The sequence below is a fragment of the Saccopteryx leptura genome, chromosome 11 (genome assembly GCF_036850995.1).
Source record: "Saccopteryx leptura isolate mSacLep1 chromosome 11, mSacLep1_pri_phased_curated, whole genome shotgun sequence".
In the NCBI taxonomy this organism is placed as follows: Eukaryota; Metazoa; Chordata; class Mammalia; order Chiroptera; family Emballonuridae; genus Saccopteryx; species Saccopteryx leptura.
In genome coordinates, this window is record NC_089513.1 from 6708210 (window position 1) to 6732012 (window position 23803).

Sequence of the window (23803 nt, forward strand, 5' to 3'; positions counted from 1 at the left end):
TTCAATGCCACCAAATTACCTCCAACTTGGTATTTATTGCATTTAGATTCACAATCAGACAGCTTCTTGGTACTGTTCAGCCTCTGTACATCATCGATGTTGAATTTCAAGCTGAACTTTTTGGTTTGTGACTCAGTCTAATCTTGCCAAAATACCCCTAAAAGTAGCTGCTCAAGAGAGTCCTTAGCCATCAAGTAGAAAAGAGAAGGAAAAGCCAGCTGAACAAATTAAATTATAAACATATGAATGGAATTTCCTTTAAATTACTCTTGAGTCTAAACCTTAAGGGTAAAGAATTTAACAAAAAAAACATTTGCAGTTTCCGTAACACAAAACATTTCACAGTGAATTCAACTGCCCCACAGACAAATGAGATTTCCACTCAAATCCTGAGTACACTCAACCTTCTTTCCTACTATTTTGTCATAGCTGTACACTACAATTAAAATATTGATCTTTACAATGTAACTCTGTAATAAATAATAATGAAGTTATATATTAGATAGTAGAGAGCTTTTGTTTTTAAATTCTGGAACCAGAAACACCTGAGAAAGCAAGAGAAAACACAAAATAAGAAAGGTATATATTTTAAAACAGTAATTCTCCCATACTGTGATCTATCCTTTCTTACCTAAACCATACCAATCTTTTTCAAATGATTACGCTTTTACTAGTAAGTACTTCACACCATACGGGTACTTAGAGGCAGAGGAAATTGAAATACTATGCATCAATTTAGGGCATTTTTATGCTCGAGTTTTCTCAATAATGATTTTTTTTTTTGCGGTTATCATCCTCAAAGTGATCAGATAAGATTGTAAAAGTGAATGAAATGAGGTTATGAGAGAATGAGACGTTCATGTTGCCAGCCCTCTTTATTGCCACTGTGGTTGGTCACGTTGATGAAACCAGGAGCCGTGACATAGCTCTCCTGTAAAGGGCCTCGGCTCACGTAGTCAGGAACTGAGGACAGCCTCTAGTCCACTATACATGAGAGAAGTTCAGTCCTGCCCACAAGCGTTTGAGGGAACTCGGACGTAGATGCGCCCCAAGTAGAGCCTCCAGACCACTCAAGCCCTGGCTGACGCTAGTGCTCTGAGAGACCCGGAGCCCCAGGGGACCCAACCAAGTCACACCTGGTTCCTAACCTACAGAAACTGGGAGACTGTAAACACTGCTTTAAGCCACGAAATTTCCGTGGGGTTTGTTCTGTAGCAATATGGAAAGACAAGACTTGACTGTTAAGATCACTTCCTCAGATTATCAATCATCATTGTCATCCATCACCTTTTAGTCTAATCTTACACACAGTAAGGATTGAACAATAAAATGTTAAACTTGACCAATTCAAGTCAGGATTGTTGGGAAAGTTAAGTGATATAAAATGAGAGAACAGGAAATGGTACATCTCGATCGAAATGCCAAGCATAGGATTAAGAGTAAATAAATTTTATGACGTTTCTTCTTATAGTGTTAAAATGTAAAGGGCCCATGGTACTTAAAATATGTTGTATTCAAGGGAATACATTTAAGAAGTGTTATATTTCTTGTTTAAATTAGATGTAATGACATAGACAAAATGGGCTGGTGTTTTTGAGAGCCCCCATTAGTTTATAGGAAGAACATTATGTAACCAACTGAGAAAGGAAGGAAGCTCTCACAAACCAAGCAGATGAGGTATGCAATCAGGTGACAGCCACAAGTTAACAAAAGTACCTATTATACTGTTCTTGCCTAACACATTAAGCTAATTGAAATCCACATACAACTTCAGCATCTACAGACTAGACAGCTTCAGTTTATTAATCAGTCCTCAAATATTTGCTATCAGTTTGACAACAGAGAAAAGCCATATTATAGATTCCTTTTAAAGAATTGAAAAAACTGCAGTCTTTGCAGAAATGTGGATTGTCAGAAAAAAAAAATCCGTTTTTAACCTCTGCTGATATTTGTGAAGTCAAAGCCAACAAGGGAGAAATAGTCTGGGTTTCTGTGAGTACACTCCAGCCCTTTGCAAAGTAATAATAACAGAAAATAGAAAAAGGCATGTCAACAATGCCTTTAACAACTTAAAATCAGAAAATGAGACAGCGTCCATGTTCACCTTCCTAAGATGCATCTCAAGAGCCCCATCTACCTATAATTACAAAAGACTTGGGGCTGCCATAGGCTATCACACATGCCATCAATGCCCACGGCTTTCCTCTCTAGTGATTAGTAAAAATGTACGTGCTCATTTTTACCTTTGATATTCTAATTCATGAAAAGTATTTTTTACAACCAAAGGGCAAGATATCATTTTGCTTTTGGAAAAATGAAAACTTCCTCCTAAATATATATTTCTATTTTGTATTTTTCTGAAGTTGGAAATGGGGAGGCAGTCAGACAGACTCCCGCATGCGCCTGACCAGGATCCACCCGGCATGCCCACCAGGGGGCGATGCTCTGCCCATCTGGGGCATTGCTCTGTTTCAACCAGAGCCATTCTAACACCTGAGGCAGAGACCACAGAGCCATCCTCAGCGCCTGGGCCAACTTTGCTCCAATGGAGACTTGGCTGTGGGAGGGGAAGAGAGAGACAGAGAGGAAAGAGAGGGGCAGGAGTGGAGAAGCAGATGGGCACTTCTCCTGTGTGCCCTGGCCAGGAATCGAACCCGGGACTCCTGCATGCCAGGCCGACGCTCTACCACTGAGCCAACCAGCAAGGACCTCTATTCTGTTTTTAATGCAAAGTACAATATAACAGGTATGAGAATGATTTTCTATTCAAAGAGTACTGTATTTAAGTACAGTATTGCTTATTTTTTAACACATAAAATAGTATTAAAATCTTTAAGTTCTCCAGTTTCATCAATCTAGTAATTAATGTTAAGTAACTGAATGAATAAATGAATGAGTGAGTGATACCCTTTTAAGAGAAAAAAAGTCTTTAAAATCCAACAAAGTTTATTTAATAAGGCTATATAAAGAAAAGAGTTTTATATCAGGAAATGGCACCAATTTTTCATAAACTTTTCCAGTAAAAGAAAATGGGTAAGCACAGCCCAACTCATTTTATGAGATCAAATCAAACTTGATACCAACATCTGATATACTTGAAATATCTTCAACTAACCTGGATATAAAAACCAGAACAGAAACATCAGCAAGAAATATCTAGTGATTAAAAAGATTTAGTATATCAAAAAGAAGATGAATATATTCCAGGAATATAAAATTGGCTTAACATTTGATTATCAATAATCATAATTCACCTAATAAACATTAACAAAATAAAGAAATCAGTAAATAAAATAACTGCACTGATAAAATTCAACACCAGTTTATGATTTAAAAAAAAAAACTTGGGAAACCAAAAATAAAAGGAAAAATATATGATATGATTACAATTATCTGCAGAAAGCCTAAAGCAAAAATTCTTAATGATGAAATATTGAATATCAGACTCAAGAAATGGGTACTGCTAAGACTACTATTGCTCAGTGTGATACAAGAGGAGAGATCTTAGCCAGTGAAAAGAAAATTAAATTAAATAGAAATGGGAAAGAAGTAAAACACTCATTTTCCTACCATAAAAATTTGTAAGTACAAAATTCAACTCTTTCCACAGTCTACTATAACTAACAGTGAAGTTAGTAAGTTTATTGGCTATAAAGTCAATATATACAATCAGTTGTATTTTTGTATTCTGGAAAAAAATACTTACCAAATATTAAATTTTAAAAACCAATACCATTTTATAATAGCATCTAATACATCAAAATCTTTAGGGATAAAGTATTCATATGTGAATAAGAACTTTCACTCAAGGGGGAGCAGAATGTATTAATAACAGGGACTGTAGTTATACAATCACCTACATAGTTCATTGTTCTCAGCCAATTGTAGATAAATCAGCTCTGCTTAGAAGGAGGCATGTTCCTTGAAAAGACAGTATCTTGTTTAAACCCAGTGTTTTCCAATTAGTTGTAGTGCAATAATGTGGATCTAGTATGGAGATTTTGAATGGGCATAAAACACAAAAATGTCCAGTAAATTTACTGTGTTTAATTTCAATAAAACCTTGGTCAAGTTTGTACATATAATATATAATTTAAAATTTAGCTTCCTTTCTACCTACACTTACATCTCTTCAGCACAGGGGAACATGCTATGATACACTTGAGTTGATTCCTGCTTTGTTTATCTAACCACCCAGATGAAATTCTTTAGATCTTTCTTGTGTCCTGAAATTAATGCTTATGAAAACACTTATGTGCAGATGATCAGAATTTCATTATCATTCATATCTCTTTCAATGGAAAGTCATGAGTCTTAGCAAACAAGTAGTATCTGAACCCCTTATCAAGTCTCTTGAAAAACAGTCAATTGTTGTTTGTTCCTATATACACACAAACACACACACAATCATTTGCTTGAAAACATTAACACACTTATCTTTCTTGCATTTATAAAGGTGTTTATTTTCAATAGATAACTAACAAAATTCTCTGAATATGATTCAAAATAATGAGCATTAGCAATACAAAGACAACTGGACTTGGGGGAATAAAAACCAAACCCAACCATTTCCTCCATCATCTTTGAATATTTTTTCAACTTTCAAAAAATTTTGGACACATAAGAACAGAATCCAGTTAATTATTTTGCTATTCAAATGCTAAAATTAAAATGGAAAAAAGTGAAAAAGAAACAATATTTTGGAAGGCTAAATTCAAACGTCAAGTTTCTCAGCTTGTTCATTATGTTTATGAAAGCCAGATCAACTTTGAAATTTCAAACAATCTTTGGCAACACAAAAGATCTGACCTCAGCATCCCAAGTCTCCCACTGAGATCTGTTGCATAAAATCTAGAAAACAAACCCATATTCAAATTTCTTTTATGCTTTAGGATTATTTGTACCACTACAAGTCAAAAGAATTCTCAGACAACTCTAATCACGTCAATTAAGCATTTCATAAAAGTAATAAACTGAATAAAAAGTAGAAAAAAACACATGTAAGGTTTTATACCAGCAGATTGAACCTGCCAGTAAAAGAAATGGAAAATAGATTATTTTTCCTAAGTGGCAAAGGAGTAGTAAGTGTTCTTTCTGATTACCTTGAGACTGTTCTGGCTTGAATACAACTCACAGCTCTTTTCTCTCTTACAATGTAAAACAACAGAGCAGGCAAGCATGTCTTGTTAATCATACCAGAAGTTAACATGAGTGCAAAAACATTTTCTTTCCCATTTTGTTATACATTCATGTCAGACAAACTGATTTTTTCCCTCTATTTACTGCTGCGTTTAGCCATTATTACTGATCTTAAAATAGTGAATAGCTCTTCCAAGAACATTTCTGCAATTTCTTTTGTTACTCTAAAAAAGCAAGAAGGAAACCAGAAGAGGGTGTAGTGAAAGGGGTTTGATTTACCTTCCAACCAGGTGTGAGACCTTGGAGAAGTTAACTGTTTCCAGACTCGGTTTTAACAATACACCTGGAGTGATAATACTAACCTCATGAGTTTGCATTGGGAACACAATGCTGTAATATATATATAAAAATCCAGGCACGGTATAGATATTTATTAAATGGTAGCTATTATTTTATGATTCTTTCTACTACACAACATTTCATTCTGTACATCATGAATTGGTGGCTGAAATTAAAATACACATGATAAAATGAATGTTCACACATTTCTAATTACTAGTGCCAAATCGTCGGTGAGAGTGGGGGACGTTATCCTGAGAATAAGCTCTCTGAACAATTTATCCCACTTTCTATCCCTCCATTGGGCAATGAAATAGCTGCTAAAATGAAATCAAGGGAAAATGAGATTAATAAAATTTAGAAAGCTAAGAGCTTAAAGATAAATACAAAGAATGAGATATAGGAATATAAACAATCCCACTTCCAAATTATCTGAAGCTATGGGGAAATAAAATAAATTGAAGTAAACAACTCAAACTGATTTTTCCTTGGTTCCTGTCCAACGAGGATACATACTTCAGAGACCATATAAACAGAGGTGAGCCACTCTATTATTCTATCTTGTCTTGTCACCAACTTTTAGCTTACACTTGTAGTATATGAGGTACACAGTCTAGATAAAAAGACATAGATTTGCTAGCTATAAAAACATGGTGGTGCAGAAACTAATTTTTACAACGTTGGGTAATCCCAATTTATTTTTATTTTTTTGAGAGAATAGATTTTCTTTTTGGTGTAAAAACCATTTAAAACCAAAATAGAGTTCAATGTGTTAATGTAGTGCGTGTGTGTGTGTGTGTGTGTGTGTGTGTGTGTGTGTGTGTGTGTAATGGGAACAGAAGGTAAATAGTAGTGAGGAATGATTGATCTACACTGTACTTCCTGATCAGTTTGCCTCTTCATCAGTGGCCCCTTGCTCTGGTTAATTACTTTCATTCTGGATTTATGACACAACATCCTAGTTTTAATATATGTGTTTCTACCAGCAGTCTATGCGCTTTTCAGGGGCAGAACTTGCATCTTATTTATCTTTGTCTTCTCAGGCACTAGAATATAGAAGACACTCAATTAATGAATCTAGAGGGAACTAAAGTTACCATTCAATTAAAATAGAGTTGACAACTGCCAAAATGCATATGCATGCAATTATGTTTGTGCCCACTGGGCCATAACAAATTAATCTCGTTTCATGAATTTGGACTCCTTTGGAGATGAAAACTGTGCTTGGGTTTGGGTGTGCATTTACGTGCTAGCTGAAAGCGTGACTTTTGTTGCCGCGGGGAGTTTAGGGAGGGCTCTTCACATTTCTCTTCCTACAGGAAATTAACTCTGGCTCTCCTGCATTGTTTTCCCATTATTAAAAGTAACAGCCTCCTTCCAGCTTGCATAAGCAGAAATTTACACTCGCCTTACCAACCTTCCTTCATCATCCCCTCCATCAGATTCCCAAGTCCTCCGCCTCTACTCTCCGAGTTCCTCTATGTGCTCACTTTCTCCCCGTGGCCACCTTTGTCCAGGTACAGTCAGATCACTTTCAGGTGACTGAAATAGATTTCCAGCTGTTCCCCCTTCTAATACGGTTTACCACTCAACAACTGGAAAGATATATTTTTGCGTTTTTAATTTCATTATTCTGTCTCTGCTGAAGTCCACTCAATTGCTTTCTGCTCAATCTTAGGATTACGTTCAAAGTCCTTACTACATCTCCCCCAGCCTTGCCTGCCCTTTCTACTTCAGCATTCCAACTTCCCTCTGCTTGGCCACCAGAACCTCCCACTTCTCATGCTAACTGAGGTTTTTGTCTTCAATTTCAAAATAATTCAACTTCCTTTGGGTGCGAATACTTGATTCCTAAATGTTACTTCTTCAGAAGGAATCCTTCTTCCACACACAAAAATGCGTAAGTACCAGTTTGAACTAAAGTATTTGTTTCATATTTTAACAATAAAAAATTCTTGAATATACATTAGAGTTGATTTATTTTCTCTTTAGTCAAAACATCAACCTACTCATTTCTTAATCAACATCTGAAAGACATAACATAGTCTATTTAATGCTAACATATAGAGAGGTTATTCAAATTTATTATTATGTCCTTTAAATGCTTTTCTATTATATAAACTGAACCACCACATGCAAGCTGTTTTCTACTGATTTATCACTTCATATCCAGTGACCACAAAGAACCCTAATTTCAAAATGAGTATAAATCTCAAAGGACCTAACAAGAAGATTTCTTCTGAAATAAATGTTTTGGTTAACATCTAACTTTTTGTCACAAATTACAGTTTTAGAACAAAGACTCTTTGACACACTAATGTTATTTGGGTTTTTAATATATTTTTAAATAAAATTATTAAAATGTCTTTTCCCATTAAAGTACTGAAACTTCCAAATGAAAATGTAGGAAGCTGATTTTTCCTTTCTATAGACCCAGCCATGATTGCCAGCTTTTATAATCTTGTCTTCAAAAGAAGAGCATTTAACAAGACCAAGCACTGATCGTGGAATGATGGGGACCTCCCACTCGTAGGTACACTCATGCTTTCTCCTCAGGGAAGTTTTCCCGCATCAGTGTCAGCTGGCGAACTTACATTTATTTCCCATATGGATAATGAAAAGGGAGCCCACATTTGGTGACTGAATCGTTTCCCATTCAGGTGAACATGCTCAGTACGTTACGTCCAAACCAAGTCCCATAGTCATCTTCTCCAGGCACAGCCATTCCTTGCTGACTCAGCCTCCCTCCCGCCTGTGACAGTGATGTTGCTGTCCTTTATGCCTGATGAGGCCTATGGTCATCATCACCTGTCAGTCCTGCTATCTCACCATGCTTCGGTCTTTATTTCAGCCACTTAATCATCTTGGTGATCCCTTTCAAAATTCCCTCTTCCTTAAAATCTCCTCCTTGTCTAAATCTCTCCCTTTATTCAAGTTTGCTTTGTGTATTTACAAAGAAACTGTTCTCTCCAAAGTTCCCAAGGAAGCTTTATGTGCTTTATATTTAGTTTTCCTAATTAAGAAAATGCTTTAAAATAGTCTCTCACAAACAAACAAACAAATAAAAAAAAAACTCCACTAAATTTACAAACACCAGAGAGCATCCTGCACTCAGGAAGCATTCAAAATACAGTTCAATTTTTAACATGGAGCTGCCTTACGATCCAGTGATCCCCTTTCTCTGGATATATCCGAAGAAACCCAAAACACTAATTTGAAAGAATGCGTGCACCCTATGTTCATTGCAGCGTTATTTACAATCACCAAGATTTGGAAACAGCCCAAGTGCCCACCAGAATAGAAGTGGACATAAAAACTGTGGTATATTTACACAATGGTATATTACTCGGATGTTAAAGAAAAAATAAAGAAATATTACCTTTTGCAACAGCATGAATGGACCTGGAGATTATTACGCTTAGTGAAATAAGCCAGTCGGAGAAAGACAAGTACCATATGACCTCACTGATATATGTGATCTAATGAACAAAATAAAATGACAAACAAAATGGAACCAGAGACATGGATATGTGGAACAGACAGCTGTCAGAGGGGACAGTGATTGAGGGCTGGATTAAAGAAGATGAAGGGATCAAGCAAACACACACACAGGCACATACACACACATACATACACACATGTACACACACACATATATATAACAGATACACACAGACAAAAGTGTGGTGACAGCCAGAGGACAAGGGGTGGGGATAGGTGGAGTTGGGCAAAGGGAAGGAAAATGGGGAAAGAGACCTTTCTTTGGGCAATGGGCACACAAAGATGATGTTTTCTTGAGTTGTACACTTGAAACCTGTATGGTTTTGTGAACCACGGTCACCCCAATAAATTCAATAACAAACTTTTAAAAAGTCATACAAACTAAAACACACTATCAATAGAGATGTTGTCTTGAAGATGAAAGAAGATTGATGGCATTGTACAATTACAAACAAATTGCTTTGTTTATTTGTTTTTTGCTGTTGCATTTCCATTTTAATCAGATAGAAGTCATACGTGTGATGAACAGAGCATGACCACATGCTGAGTATGTTTGTGTAGATGGCTGTCCAGTTATGAAGCCTTTCAATGAAGTTCACAAACAACTTCTTGGTTAAAAGAGAGATCAAGATAAGGATTAAATCCATCTGAAAAACACTGCTATCTCTTTCCAATTTTTTGTTCCTGTGATGTTTTTATTTACATTTTTGCATTTTTTGAAAACCAGTATCCCCTGGACACAATGTGCCCTATTCAAAGATGAACACTCTCGTGCATATCTCCTGTAGCTCCAAAACTGGCTTAAGAATTATTATACAAACTGAAATACACAAAATCAAAAGCAGATAGTCGCCTGACTAGGCGGTGGCGCAGTGGATAGAGCGTCGGACTGAGATGCGGAAGACCCAGGTTCAAGACCCCGAGGTCTCCAACTTGAGCACAGGCTCATCTGGTTAGAGCAAAAGCTCACTGGCTTGAGCCCAAGGTCGCTGGCTCGAGCAAGGGGTTGCTCAGTCTGCTGAAGGCCCGTGGTCAAGGCATATATGAGAAAGCAATCAATGAACAGCTAAGGTGTTGCAACATGCAACAAAAAACTAATGATTGATGCTTCTCATCTCTCTGTTCCTGTCTGTCTGTCCCTGTCTATCCCTCTCTCTCTCTGTAAAAAAAAAAAAAGCAGATAGTCATAAACATATAGTGTTAAAAGATAAACTGAGGCATATTAAAAGTTTTTTAAGAGTTTATTTGAGAAAAATTGATCAGTGTCAAACTGGGAGAGGTTAAGAAGAGTATTCCATACACAGGAACTCAAGAAAGACTTCCAGAAAGAAAAGGCAGAAACAAAGCAAGGATATTACTGATTAGCTGAAGCTTAAAGCCTAGTTGGCTATTTTGATTGGTTGTCCTTGGGATTCTCATTTCATTACCTTGAGCCACTTATAGGCTTAGATTTCAGGTTGCTTACATAGGCTGCCATGGCATTAAAGTCACCTCAGTCTAATTAATTCAACAATTGCAATTTTAAAAATGTAAAACACCATATATATTTCCATTTGTCTTCTATGTTCATCCAGTTCATGGTTTTAAAACCATTGCAGCAAGCCATTTGAAACAAAGGAAAGTAAAAAAAAAAAAAAAGACACACAAACTGGCAAGTGAATGTAAAATAATGTATTTTGATGATTGATTGATGGAAAACATATCCAGGCATATATAAGAAGGCCTGCTAATTTCTTCATGTCACTAAAGTACAAGAAGTGTAAATGTTCCTTAGCTTTTGAGTCTTGAATATTTATTCAACAGATATTTATTGGATTTCTACTATGTGCCGGAAACACTGCTGCAGCGGTGGAAGGTGCATCTGTGAATAAAAAGATTTAAATGTCTGTCCTCATGGAGCTTATATACTGATTCCAACTGAAATCTGACTCACAGAAATTCATATGTATCCTATGTTATTTTTCTCCAAAGATTCACTTGTAGCAACTTACTTGATGTCTTCCCCATTGCTAAATGGGACAAAATTTTTGTTATAAAAGAATAAAAACAAATTATTTGAACACATTGGAAGAACTGGAAGTAACAGAACTCCAAAAACCACAACACAAACAAACTAACCCACTTTTTGGAGTTGAAGCACGTATTCCTGATTAATCTCCCAAATATAAATATTTACACATGTTCAACTCTTCATCCTTTGTGGAAAAACTCTGGGCTGAGAGGGAATTGGACTTTCTTAAAGTCCTCAAAAATATTTTAAACAGGAAGCCAGCTGCTCCACCCAGCCATGGCAAAGGGTTCAAAGCACAATACTGCAGGGGCTCGCTGAGGTCCTTGAATACTCGCAATGACTGCAGCTCAGACTTAGTCCTTGAAGAGTACGCCTTTAAAAATGTGTTTGCAGAGGAAACTGAGAAAAATACAATTGTTAGTGAATACGGACCTACTCAAGTTTCATAATTATGTTTTTCTTAAAACACATGATTAATTTATTTTGAAATCACAAGGCTACCAACCTCTGAATAGGAACAGCGTAACTTTCAGAAAGTATATTGTACCTGTTATGACATCAATGGGAAAAAATATAAAGGGAATATGTAAAATTGATTTTGTGTATAATTAAAATTCTACTCATTTATAGTACTATATTCATTTAAAATACTATAAGGCTATTAAAGCAATTGTTTTCTCTCTTGCTAAAGAACATTTTAATATTCAGAAAAACAAATAAAATAATGTAGAAACAATGGAACTATTTAAATGTGAGCATTCTTAGACTATGTAACATAAGGAGAAACCTTAATAAATACATAATCACCACTAATGATCAGAACAGCAGCTAATAAATAATATGTTGATATTTAGACAAAATGACAACTTCTTATCTCAGTCATTAGCATTAGATTAATAATAGCCTTGTTATATTTCTATGGACTCTATAAGATTAAAACAATATCAATCATACATTTCATTCTAATTCTTTTCCTCTTAATGCAAATTAAACAAGTTATCAGCTTTCATGTACATTATTTGGAGAAAAATACCTTTCTCAGAAAAACAAATATGGTGGTTGTGCAATACTTAAACTATTTCATATAATAATGTGATCCAAACATCTTAAATTCACTGGGAAAATTTCACTTATAAGGTTTTGTAATCTTAAGAATAAAAGACGAAAAATAGTTAAATATGTAAATATTAGATTTTTAATGATCAGCATACATGCTAATGAAACTTTTCCTCTGTCCCGACTTTCTCCATTTGAGACAAAACATGTTAGTAATTTGTTTAGACACAGAGTCTTCCAACTTCTCCAATCATCTTTTAAAGTGTTGATACCTCTGGTTTTGTCCTCTGGCAGAAGAGAAAATAACACTAAAGAGCAAAGCAGATAACTAAAAGCAGAAATCTGAATGCAGTTGCTAATTGATCAGGAACCAGTGTTCACCCGTGTGTTTTTATTGTAGGCATAGTGTTGTATTTCCTAAGTAGAGACGAGTGAAGGAATTGGATTTTAAAAAGTCAAAATAACAGGAAGTGAATAGCTAGTGTTTATATTTCTCAAAAGATATGGCTTTCCTGTCCTAGAATAGAAATGTGAGACACGTGCAAGGAAAAGCGCCAAGCTGAAGACCAGATTCAACTCATGCAGTTTTGAAAGCTGGGTTCGTTTTCTTTACCGCCTAATTGTATAAATATTTTTTTCAGCTCTTTCTCAAGTAATCCCTATAACGCCACCATTTTAAACCCTCCTCCAAGACTTATGTTTACTTTTCTTTCTTTCCACTCTCCTAGATTTGTATATTTCACTTAATTTATTTAAAAAACAAAACTAAGAAATGTACAAATACCTAGAACTGGGTTTCATCACTGCCTGTTTCCCACCCATTAGTTTTTTTTTAAATGACTTCAGGGACAGAGTATACTGGTATCAGTTATTTCCACAGGTCATCATATTTTTCATACTTCTCAGTAACAATAAAACACAAATCTATCACTACAGCACCATCAGAATGGTGCGGTGGAACCCAGACAATCGGAGTCAGCATCAGAATCCCTGGCGTAACTCTGCTCCTTGGGAAGGCATGCAGACACATATCTACATTGACTATTGGGAGATAAATCTAAGCCTTAGATAGGATCCAGGGTTGCTATGAGAACACATGGTCATTGTGTATATTCTGGAGTGTGATAGCCTATGAGCACAATATGCTAGTCACTAGCCAGATGGCGCTATGGAGCTCCGCAAAGGAGAGTAGTCTGAATTGAGATGTACTATAAGTGTAAATTAGGCATGGGAAGGAAAAGAAAATGCTAACAGTTCATTAATAATTCTATGTCGACATTTTTGAATGATAATATGTTTAATAAGTTGGGTTAAGTAAAATATATTATTCAAATTAATTTCATATCTATTTTTAAACTTTTTAATGTAACTTGTAAAAATAAATATTGCTTGAATAATCTTTCTATTGCACAGCTCTCTACTCTAAGCATCCAAACTATTTACTGTAAGTTGTCTTCTTCATAGAGACTTTTACAGAAATAGATAACTATGTTTTGATTTTTTTTTAAATTTATTTTAGAGAGGAGAGGGAGAGAAAGAGAGAGAGAGAGAGGGAGAGGAGAGGGGGAGGAGCTGGAAGCATCAACTCCCATATGTGCCTTGACCAGGCAAGCCCAGGGTTTCGAACCAGCGACCTCAGCATTTCCAGGTTGACGCTTTATCCACTGCGCCACCACAGGCCAGGTTGTTTTGATTTTTTAAAAAATACATTCAGTGTGTTTGGGCAATATTTCTGTCTCTACAAAGGCTTCCTAGCTATGCTTCTAATTAAGATGATTACAGACAACATTATTTGCAGATAGATGCTTGAAAGATACATTTGTTTGATTGTAGAAATATACATCAAAGTCGTCATGCCTGCCATTCAAATATAACCGAGCAGGGTCCACACTCATTCTCTGACACATGGCCACGCAACCAGAAGAGGTGATGTGTAGTAGTCACACCAAAATAAATGACATCAGTTAAAACTCTGAATGTGACAGTCCTCTCTCCTACTGACTCATTGGATACCCCTCTCCTAGATGATCCCCATCAGCAAATGGGCACTCTGTCTGTCATACCTTCTTCTTAAAAAATCATCTTGATCCCCACGCAGGGCCATCCCATTTCTTTGTCTTTTTTTCATAATAAAGATCTCTCAGAGGCATTCTCACTCCTCCCATTCTCCCTTGAACTCAATCTATCAGTATTTAAGCCTAAAAAAGCAATCAATGACTTCTGCATCACTAAGTCTAGTGTCTTTCTGGACCAGTCTGCAGCACTTTATACAATTGGCCAGTCCACCTTCCCAGAACCAGCCATTCCCATGGCCTCAGCCAACAGCTGCTTCTCCTTCTGCTCCAACAGGCCTGCCTCCAGCCCTGATCGTCACACCTTCTCTCTCCCCAGCAGCAGAGCTCTGGACACATCCAGTCCTTTGCCTTCAAAGCCACCTGTCTGCTGATGCTTTCCCTAGTTGAAGACCTTCCCTTAGCTCTGGATTCACATACCTGGCTGCCAACTTACCATCGCCACTTCGGCATTTTACTGGCACCTCAAATTTCACATGTCCAGAATCAAATTCTTGAACATTGCCCCCCCATCTAAACAGCTCCTCCCACTGTCTTCTCTCTGTCAATAAATGACTGTTTCATTTTCCCAGTTTTTCAGATCAAGCCTAAAGCTCAGGCTTGAGCCCTCTTTTTTTCACCATTGCCGTCACCGTTGTTGGAACATTCCGTCACCTCTGGCGGGGACAGGTCAACTGTGCATCAATCATCAGTTTTTCATTGCAACACCTTAGTTGTTCATTGATTGCTTTCTCATATGTGCCTTGACTGTGGGCCTCTAGCAGACCGAGTTTGCTCTAGACAGCGAACTTGGGTCCAAGCTGGTGAGCTTTGCTCATACCAGATGAAGCCCCTGCTCAAGCTGGCGACCTCAGAGTCTCGAACCTGGGTCTTCCGCATCTCAGTCCAATGCTCTATCCACTGCGTCACCGCCTGATCAGGCTACCACAGTTTTTATAACATAGCCAGAGTGATCCTTTTAAAACTCAACTTACTATGTCACGTCCGGGACCAAAACACTTAATAATGACTTTCTCTCAGAACAAAAGAAAACGTTAGTTACAACTGTGTCCCACAAGGTTCTCATGATCGGGACTTGGGCTACTTCTCCAAATGTTTCTCCAGGATCTAAGATTTCTGAACCTGAGGCTTGTCCAGTTGGGGTGTGGGGAATTTTTTAAGTAAAAGAAAGACAATCTTGAAACTGAAGCTGGACTCGCTTCTGAGTGGACCTGCCTCTGCCAAGCTCACTCCTTGTCACTGCCCAACGCTGGCCACTCCTTGAAGAGACAACACTGGTCCTCCCTCGAGACCTTAGCATTTGTCCTCTCTGCCTATAACGTTCTCCCAGAAGACTCCTTGTGTCAGATGCCTTACTTCCAACCAAGCAGGGGGATTCTCTGGTTCTATCTAAAGGACACACAGTCTCCATTCTGTCTTACCCTGCCTTTTCTTTCTTCAACCACTTATCACTACTTAACATATAATCCTGCAGAATGTGTGGATTCTATTGCTTCGCAGCTGGAATTGACACGGGACGAAAGCTGGTGCCTTTCGGATTTGCTTCCATCTCTACGTCCCTTGCTCCGGCTGTGTCTGAGGTGCAGCAGACATCCACTGCTGGAGGAGTAAGTCTGCTAGGAGCCCTTGCCAGGTAGCTCGATTGGTTAAGAGTGAGAGTGTCATCCCAAAGCACCGAGGTTGCCACGGTTCAATCCTTAGGGCATATACAGAACCAGATTGATGTTTCTCTCTCTCTCTCTCTCTCTCTCTCTCTCTCTCTCTCCCCCTGCCTCTGTCACTAAAATCAATAAATAAATATTAAAAAAAGAAAAAAAAAGAAAAGAAGCCTGCAAGGAAAGAGTGACACAGCACTATTCTTTTTCTCCAAAAGGGGTAAATACGACATCTTTGACTAGATCAGACTCCTCAAAACAAGGTGACTTTTAGAAACTGGATTGTGATAGCCTGACCAGGTGGTAGCACAGTGGATAGAGCGTCGACTGGGAGGTGGAGGACCCAGGTTCATGATCCTGAGGTCGCCGACTTGAACGTGGGTTCATCTGGTTTGAGCTAGGGGTCACTCTGTCTGCTGTAGACCCCCCATCCCCCCCACCCCAGTCAAGGCACATATGAGAGAGTAATCAATGAGCAACTAAGGTGCCACAACGAAGAACTGATGCTTCTCATATCTATCTCTTTCTGTCTGTCTGTCCCTATTTGTCCTGCTCTCTGAATCTGTCTGTTACAAAAAAAAAATTGGATGGTGATAGACTTTTGAAATTATCCTAGAAAAAGTTTTCAGTGAGGTTAATTTCCATTTTAATTGTGATCAAGTACTTGATTCTTCCATATACCTAAATTTATATATATATATATATATGTATACACATACACACATGAGTATCTCTCTCTTCAAAAGAGAAATATTTACACTCACTTGACTACAAATGCCTTTGAAACAGTGTGGAAAATGGATAGGGATGAGAGAGAAAACACCTCTCCCCAAGAGAATCAGAGGTTTCAGGAGATAGAGAAGTTAGGAGGAGAGTTGACCTCTCTATTATTTCTGATACTATTTCTGATAAATACCAAGGTTTCTGGGATGTGTCATTTTCATTACTTTATAGAAATGAACACCTCCCCTAATAATACAACTCAGAGCACAGAGCGGACTATGATGCCCACCTGGAGTGAACATACTGACCTGAGCTCTAGAAGCAGAATTTTGCGGCCGGGAGGCTGAGGCCCTCTGTGAGGAGCCAGCCTCTAAGACAGTGTGCCTGCTTTAACTCCATAAATGCTGGACCTTCTCCCATCCCTCTGCACTGTCAGGTCAGGGGTATTTCAGCCCCACATTAGAAGTCTAGAAGACAGCGTGGCCATGCACACGGCGTCACCATCTTTAGAATTCATGTATAACATGCTGTAATTGCCACAACCAAGGTTTACAGGCACACAATCGGAAGTCTTCTAAGTTAAGCTCTGTCATTAACGTGACACAGAAGCTTGGCAGCATCAGAGAATGTGATGGGCGAGACCCAACTCGGTCCCCCCACTGCCAATGCTCACATGAAGGCTCCAAACTGAAGATGGAGAGAGGCACCCCTGAACCCTTAGGAAGTCCCTGCCATGACTCTGGTTCCTAATTAGGAACAGCTGACAGATAGAACCTTCCAGAACAACATCAAAGTGCACAGATTGCCTGGCATTCCTGCATTTCCTGCCCCTTGTCTTTTCTACCAAGTGTATTCTACTGAGCATTCACAATTCTCACTCTTCATTTCTGAGTCAGAATTACAGTTCATCCAGAAGACGAGCAGAGAGAGGACAGGGATCCATGGATATATACCGAATAATAAAGCCATTTAGTCTCTTAAGACCAACATAAATTCAGCTTTTGACATATGCTTTTGTAATGCTAAATTCACTAAAGGAGGAAACAGATGATAGTATGAAGACCCCTCCAAACTCCACATAAAAAACCAGCCTACATTTGTCTCAGCCTCTCTCCATTGAAATATTTCCATCTGACCTTATGTTGCATTTCTAAAGGGTTACTATAGTTAGAAATGGACTCATCAGCCAGTGACTGGTCACCTCACTTCTATTTTTTGAAGCTTTAATTTTACCAGTTAATATCTCCAACTTCAGCTACCAGAAAATATAAGACTTCTCTCAAAGTTTAACATCAAGTATTTTCTTATCTTTTGCTGCACATAAGAGCAAATCTTAGTAAATATCATTAACTATAAATCACTCAGATAATATTTAAATATATAATGTGATTAATAATCCTCTACAAAGCTATGACTTCAGCAGAATGGCCTTACAAACAACCCATCTTCTCTCTGATAGTCTGACTTCCATAAACATCTAGTTTTCCTCTTTATAACCAAGGTCTCCAACTCACAAGCAGTCAGGACTGAGCACCTACAGCTAACTACAGGACACTGAGGACAGGCCCTGGGGACACAAAAGGCCCTATGAAACATACTCTTGGACAGGACCTAGACCTGTGCAATTAAAACAAAATGTGCTGAGGTCAGTGATCCAAGTGTTTGAAATGACAAATGTAGTTACTGATTTAGTAATGATAAATTTCAAAAGGTGAATTTTTACATTGCAATTATTCTCATCTGTTTGAGTACATGGCAAAAAGGCATTACTCCAGTAAAAGCTAGTTAGATGACAGTCGCTTCTAAAACAGTAGACAGCACATTTCTGAAATGACAGCAGAGACATCATTTTATATATCATATAAACATGTGAATGTTACATAGTCACAAAATCTTAGCATTATCATAACGAGGTGGTTTAATTGAAAACACTAAGGGGGGGGGAAGGAAAATGAATACTATTCCCAATACTAGTCCTATTCTATTTAGAGAAAAAGTAAATTGATATGTGGAAGGTTTGGATATATGAAGAAAAAGGGTGAATGAACAGGTTCTATTCTTTTTACCATGGATACATTGCACTAGGCCCATGATGAAGAACCTTTTTATAAAAACTGCCCACTTTTTCAATGCTGGTCAACCTGGTCCCTCCCACCCACTAGTGGGCGTTCCAGCTTTCATGGTGGGTGGTAGCGGAGCAACAAAACAGCACTGCCATTGGCCCACCATGAAAGCTGGAATGCCCACTAGTGGGCGGGAGGGACCAGGTTGACCAGCACTGCAAAAGTGGGCGGTTTTTATAAAAAGGTTCACCATCACGGCACTAGGCTCTATTAGCAACAGAAATCCTATATATATATGCTCTTCATCCACTGAAATATTGTACAATTTCAGATGATACTCTCCTTTGGAAATATGTGAGTCTTTCCATAATCTGAAGGCAGTCTGGCCAATAAGCATTTGTTCATGTCACACATCTAAAAGAAACAAAGGGAAGCCAACATGTTCCCAGTATCTTTGCCATCACCTCATGTTCTTTATTTGTGAATAACTAATACTTGATGAAATATCAACCACTGAGAAGTCAAAAGATCTCTTCTCTGACTACAATTTTTAAGAAAAGAGGAAAAATTCTAAGAGCTGATTATGGAAACAGCAGAGATAAACATACAACCTGCTTACTCAGTATTAGTGCCTTTGTTCTTTTCCCCAAGGGGAGGGGCTGGCTAGAGGATTGTGGTAAGTGTGGATTTGCAGATATCAGGGTGGATCACTGGCCTGTTTTCTCACTGCCTCCTTCTTGCACTGTCTTCCTCCAAAGCCCATTTCAAACCATCCTGCTTAACTCCCACCAGACTGACATTCCTAAAATACCAGTGCAGTGCAGTGGAAATAGCTTTGGAGCTAGAAAGGCATTGCTGGGAATCCTGGCTGCAGCACTTACTCTATCTGTGGCTTTAAATAAATCATCTCACATTTCTGAAGATTGTATTCCCTCCTGTGTAACGTGAAGATCATATGGAAAATTGGAGGTAGATATGCATGTAAGTTTTCTTGCTTGGAGGAAACATAACTATGTGTTGGCAGGATGAGGAGGAGGATGAGGAGGATGAAGGAGGAAGAGGAGAAAGAGGAGGAGAATGAAGATGATGAGGAGGATGAGGAGGATGAGGATGAGGATGAAGGAGGAAGAGGAGAAAGAGGATGAGGAGAAAAGCGGAACAAAGACTCCGTGTCTTCAGAAACTCACAACTGCCCCACTGTGTACAGAAGGACAAAATTACTCTATATGAATTTTGAGATGCTCCACATCTTTGTCCCTCTCTGTAGAGCACAATGTCTGCTACTCACAGAGGTGTATTTTTCTGCTCCAGGGAGGGAACTACTTGCCCCATTCCCTGTTTTACATTAATCCATGCCTCAAACCTTTTGCTCCAACGACGTCTGCAAATCAAGAGTCTTTTTGCTTTGCAGCATCTATCCAAGTTCCACCGATTTCTCATGACTCAGAATAGAAGGCAGGACTTTTCTTTCAAGACTCCCTTAAAATCTAGCTAAAAAGGTAATTTTGGAAGGTCTTGGCATTAGGGCAGAATTCAATTAACTTTGTAATACCAGCATAAAAAGTAGGAAACTTTTTCAACTAGATGTGGCATGAGATCATTTACAATTTTAAAGAATTATTATCCATTTCATTTTTGGCTCTAATAATTAGATGAAACCTTCATAAATTCCAAAGCCACACCCATAGGGAGGCACCCAGAAGCTGTCCCGGGGATGGAGCAATCACTAAATCCACGGAAACAGGGCAAGAAGGCCAAAGAGAGACTATTAAATGATCGATTATTTCACAAGCAACACTATTTTTTTTAACATTTTGAATAAAAAATCACACAAAGCATTTTGTTAGACATCACTCAAATAGACACATTGATATTTTAAATCATATTTCAAAATCCTGCAAAACTTAGACACATATCCCTAGGATTTCAGTGTGCATACTTTGAACTAGTTCTTGCAAAATGAAAAAGAATAGTTTTTAAACAGCAAACTGTTTTTTAATTTTTATTTTCAACATTTCTTTCTAATCAAATGCTTATGTGAAAATATGGATAAAAGTCAGAATTCAAGAATATTTAATGTATGTGAGAGATATTTGACAATAAAATGATTAACAGTGAAACAGTTAATCAAAAGTTATTATAATACCCTGCCCCACAAAAAAAATCAGTAAAAGTGGATTCACATGACTTTAGAACATAGAAAAACTAGGTTGATGTAAATGAGAATATGAAGAAATATTGTGTGTATTTCAATGCCATATGTTACATGTTTCTAATTATATTTTTAAGAATATATTTCTTGTATTTCTATGTAATAGACTTACCAACTCAACATTCATTTCATAATTTATCTTTGCAGGAAACATAGGCAAACATGTCCCAGTGGTTTTCAGGAATCTTTTTCCTTCAGTTCTGTAATTACTTCCTATAGAGGGAAGCTCCCGTTTACTTTTATTATGCACAGGATTTCATTCTTTTATTCTATGTCACTATTTCCTCCACAATACCCAGGTAACTTATATAAAAAATCAATAGGAGAGCTAAGCCTGAAGTATACTTTTCTGTTAACAACGACGAGAGTTCCGCAGGAGGACTAGCAACATGAAAATAAGCACATGAAGCATAAAGTACAAAGGGTTACATAACAATTATCTTTTCTTTTTCTTTTTCCTTTTTGTTTTTTTTCTCTAAGAATATAGATTAATTCAAACACATCCACTAAATCATGTCCACTGGGAACTTACACAACTAGGATTTAAAATCGACGTGTGATATTACTGTCTAAATATAGAGTTGGAATTCTTACCTGAGTTTTGTTTAGAATATACAGTCATTTTTAAGGGCTGGGAATGTATGACAGGCTGTCAGGATGAATAATACCACTGGTAAAACAGGAAGAGGGAGGGCAAGAACCAAGTCCCCTTCATGAAGGAAACTGCAAGTCCCACTGCTCCCCAGACTTACACACAGTAGTTCCCTCTGCATCTTACAAGCACAGCCCCTCCCCCTTTGCTCCGAGAACAACACACACTCTGCCCCAGCAGGAAAATAGAAAAAATTAAATAGAAAACCACAAGGTTATTAAGCATCTTACCCTCTGGGCTTGCTGGGCTGCGTGAGTGGCTCAGAGTTACAGACACGTGTAAACAACAGAATTTCCTGCATCCCTTTCTCATCTGTATGACTCTGGGGTCCCGGCCAACAGGATTATTTCCAGCATGAAGGCCACTCCACACTAACTCGAAAAAGATTCCTATTGGTTGTGAAGTTTGATCAAAACCAATACCACTGCACCCTCTGAGGATCACAGTGAGCTCACCAGAATGAAATCATTTCACTCTTCGCTAACTAGGGATGGCTCTCCAAAGCCTTGCATACTACCCTTCTGAAACTGTGTCTTGTGAGTAAAAAAAGTAAGAAATACCCACTTTATGCCCACAGTCTGTTTAGTGCTTAGTAACAATAGTGATCATTTGTAAAGAAATAGAAAAAACAAGATGACAAAAGAAGGTGTCTGTCCGGCAAGATGACAAGAACAAAATGAAATATCATTGGTCCAGCCTGACTTTTATTAGTGTGTCCCTCTAAAAAAAAAAGAAAAATGCTATTTTATGACATATTTGAGGATATAAATCATACTAAAGCTGTCTGTCAAAAGCTTTGATTTCAGTCATGCTGGCAGGATTGTGACAGCAGTCTCTGGGGCCCAGCAAGAGCTGCCTGGCCCCTTTCCCTGGGGAAAAAAAAACCAAAACTGAGTGATCTTCCGGTGACATGACACAGCTGTCAGGAAGTGTTCTGACGGAGTGACAGGAAGCCACGGAAAAGAAGGCTTCTCTGGTTGAAGCGAACAGCACAGAGCGCCTGAACTAAAATAGGGCAGAAGAAACAGTCACTTACACTCCTTACAAATAAGCAGCATGAAAGAAGTCCTGGAAAGATAGGGAGTTAATGTCATCAGATCATTTTATTCTTCCTTCTTAATTTGAAGGATTATTCTCGACCGAATCACATGCCCGTCATCTCCTTCTACTTAACACTGTCCTTTCCTCCTTCCTTTCTGACACAGCAGAGAGGGGACCATTCGGTAGGAAGCCAACTCACCTGTTGAACTCCCCACTCCCCACCTCCACCCCCCATCTTCTTGGAGAACATCATCCTCTCTTCTCTTTCTCTGAACTCTCCTTCTTGTCTGGGTATTTTCCCAGGGTATTTTAAACATGTAAATTCTGCAGCAAATTTTACATACGCCAATGGATTTCACTTTGAGCTCAGTCATTTTCCCTGGAAGTCTGTGCAGCCTAGAGGCCTGCTTCATCTGCCAAATACTCCCCTTCATGCACCAAAGTGGCTGTCTCTCCGTCCTCGGTCTAATCGCTGTCTCCTCAGCTTCTAACGCCAGTCACAACCCCGGTGACACAAAGACTCCTCCTCCTGTCTTAGCCCAGCACTGCCTGGTCTTCCTCTTGACCGTGCACCAGCCTCTGCCCGCTGGCCTGGGTGCTGCTGCTTTTCCTTCCAACCCTCCGTGTACCTCAGGTATGTCCTCATGGACACCCGTTCTCTCTCTGGAGAGTGTCAGACATTCCCTTGGTTTCCATGATCATCCGTCTTTCAGAAATGTCCCATTATCTGCATTTGGACCCAATCCTCTTGGAGTCTCCAGTGTTTATTTGCATCAGCATGCTACAAAATACCACACACATGTCCACACATTTTAAGCTGACATGATCTTGGCCTCATGGACTTGCTGTGTCTTTTATCTCAATAATTTCCACCAGTCTTAGCTTTTACTAAAGAAAAACCCTGGGACTCATCCTGACTCCATTTCTAGTCTATATCCAATCAGCATCTCTTCCTTTTGATCCGATTTCAATAATATGCCCAGTCTTCTCTTTCCCAATGGCCACTAGCCTGGTTCAGGCCACCGTCATAATCTAGATCGCTGTAGTGTCCTCCTGAGTGACCCCCCTCTGCCCCCAAACTAATTCCTCTGCACATTTAGCATGAGTTACAGTAGTCCACTTCCAGTGCTCCTGCGGTGGAAACCTCTGAAGATTTTTACTCTCTCATCAAATCTCTTCTTCACAAAGCAGTTGCCAGAATGCAACTTTTCTGGATAATTTTTTTGTCCTGTTGACCAGGCTATGTCCTTATTCCCTCCTTTATTTTTATGTTCCTCTCCTTTCAAGGTATAATACATTCAAGAAATTTTCACTCGTCCTACCCTCTGTCAGGGTAATC

At 38.3% G+C, this 23803-nt stretch overlaps 1 protein-coding gene across 6 annotated transcripts in view; it reads right to left on the reverse strand.

Annotated features, from left to right (window-relative positions):
* Positions 1-21742, reverse strand: part of CCDC102B (coiled-coil domain containing 102B) — a 197273-nt gene extending 175531 nt beyond the window's left edge. For 5 of the 6 annotated variants that reach the window (XR_010747365.1, XM_066352555.1, XM_066352553.1 and 2 more), the window contains exon 1: positions 21654-21742. Coding sequence is in view for 4 of the 6 variants with exons in the window: in XM_066352555.1 (XP_066208652.1) it covers positions 21654-21724 (71 nt within the window). In the remaining 2 variants the exon portion in view is untranslated. Of the gene's footprint in view, positions 1-21365; positions 21492-21653 lie in introns of those variants that run through there. The other variant, XM_066352552.1, reaches the window with a different exon arrangement.
* Between the last annotated feature and the right edge of the window lie 2061 nt (positions 21743-23803).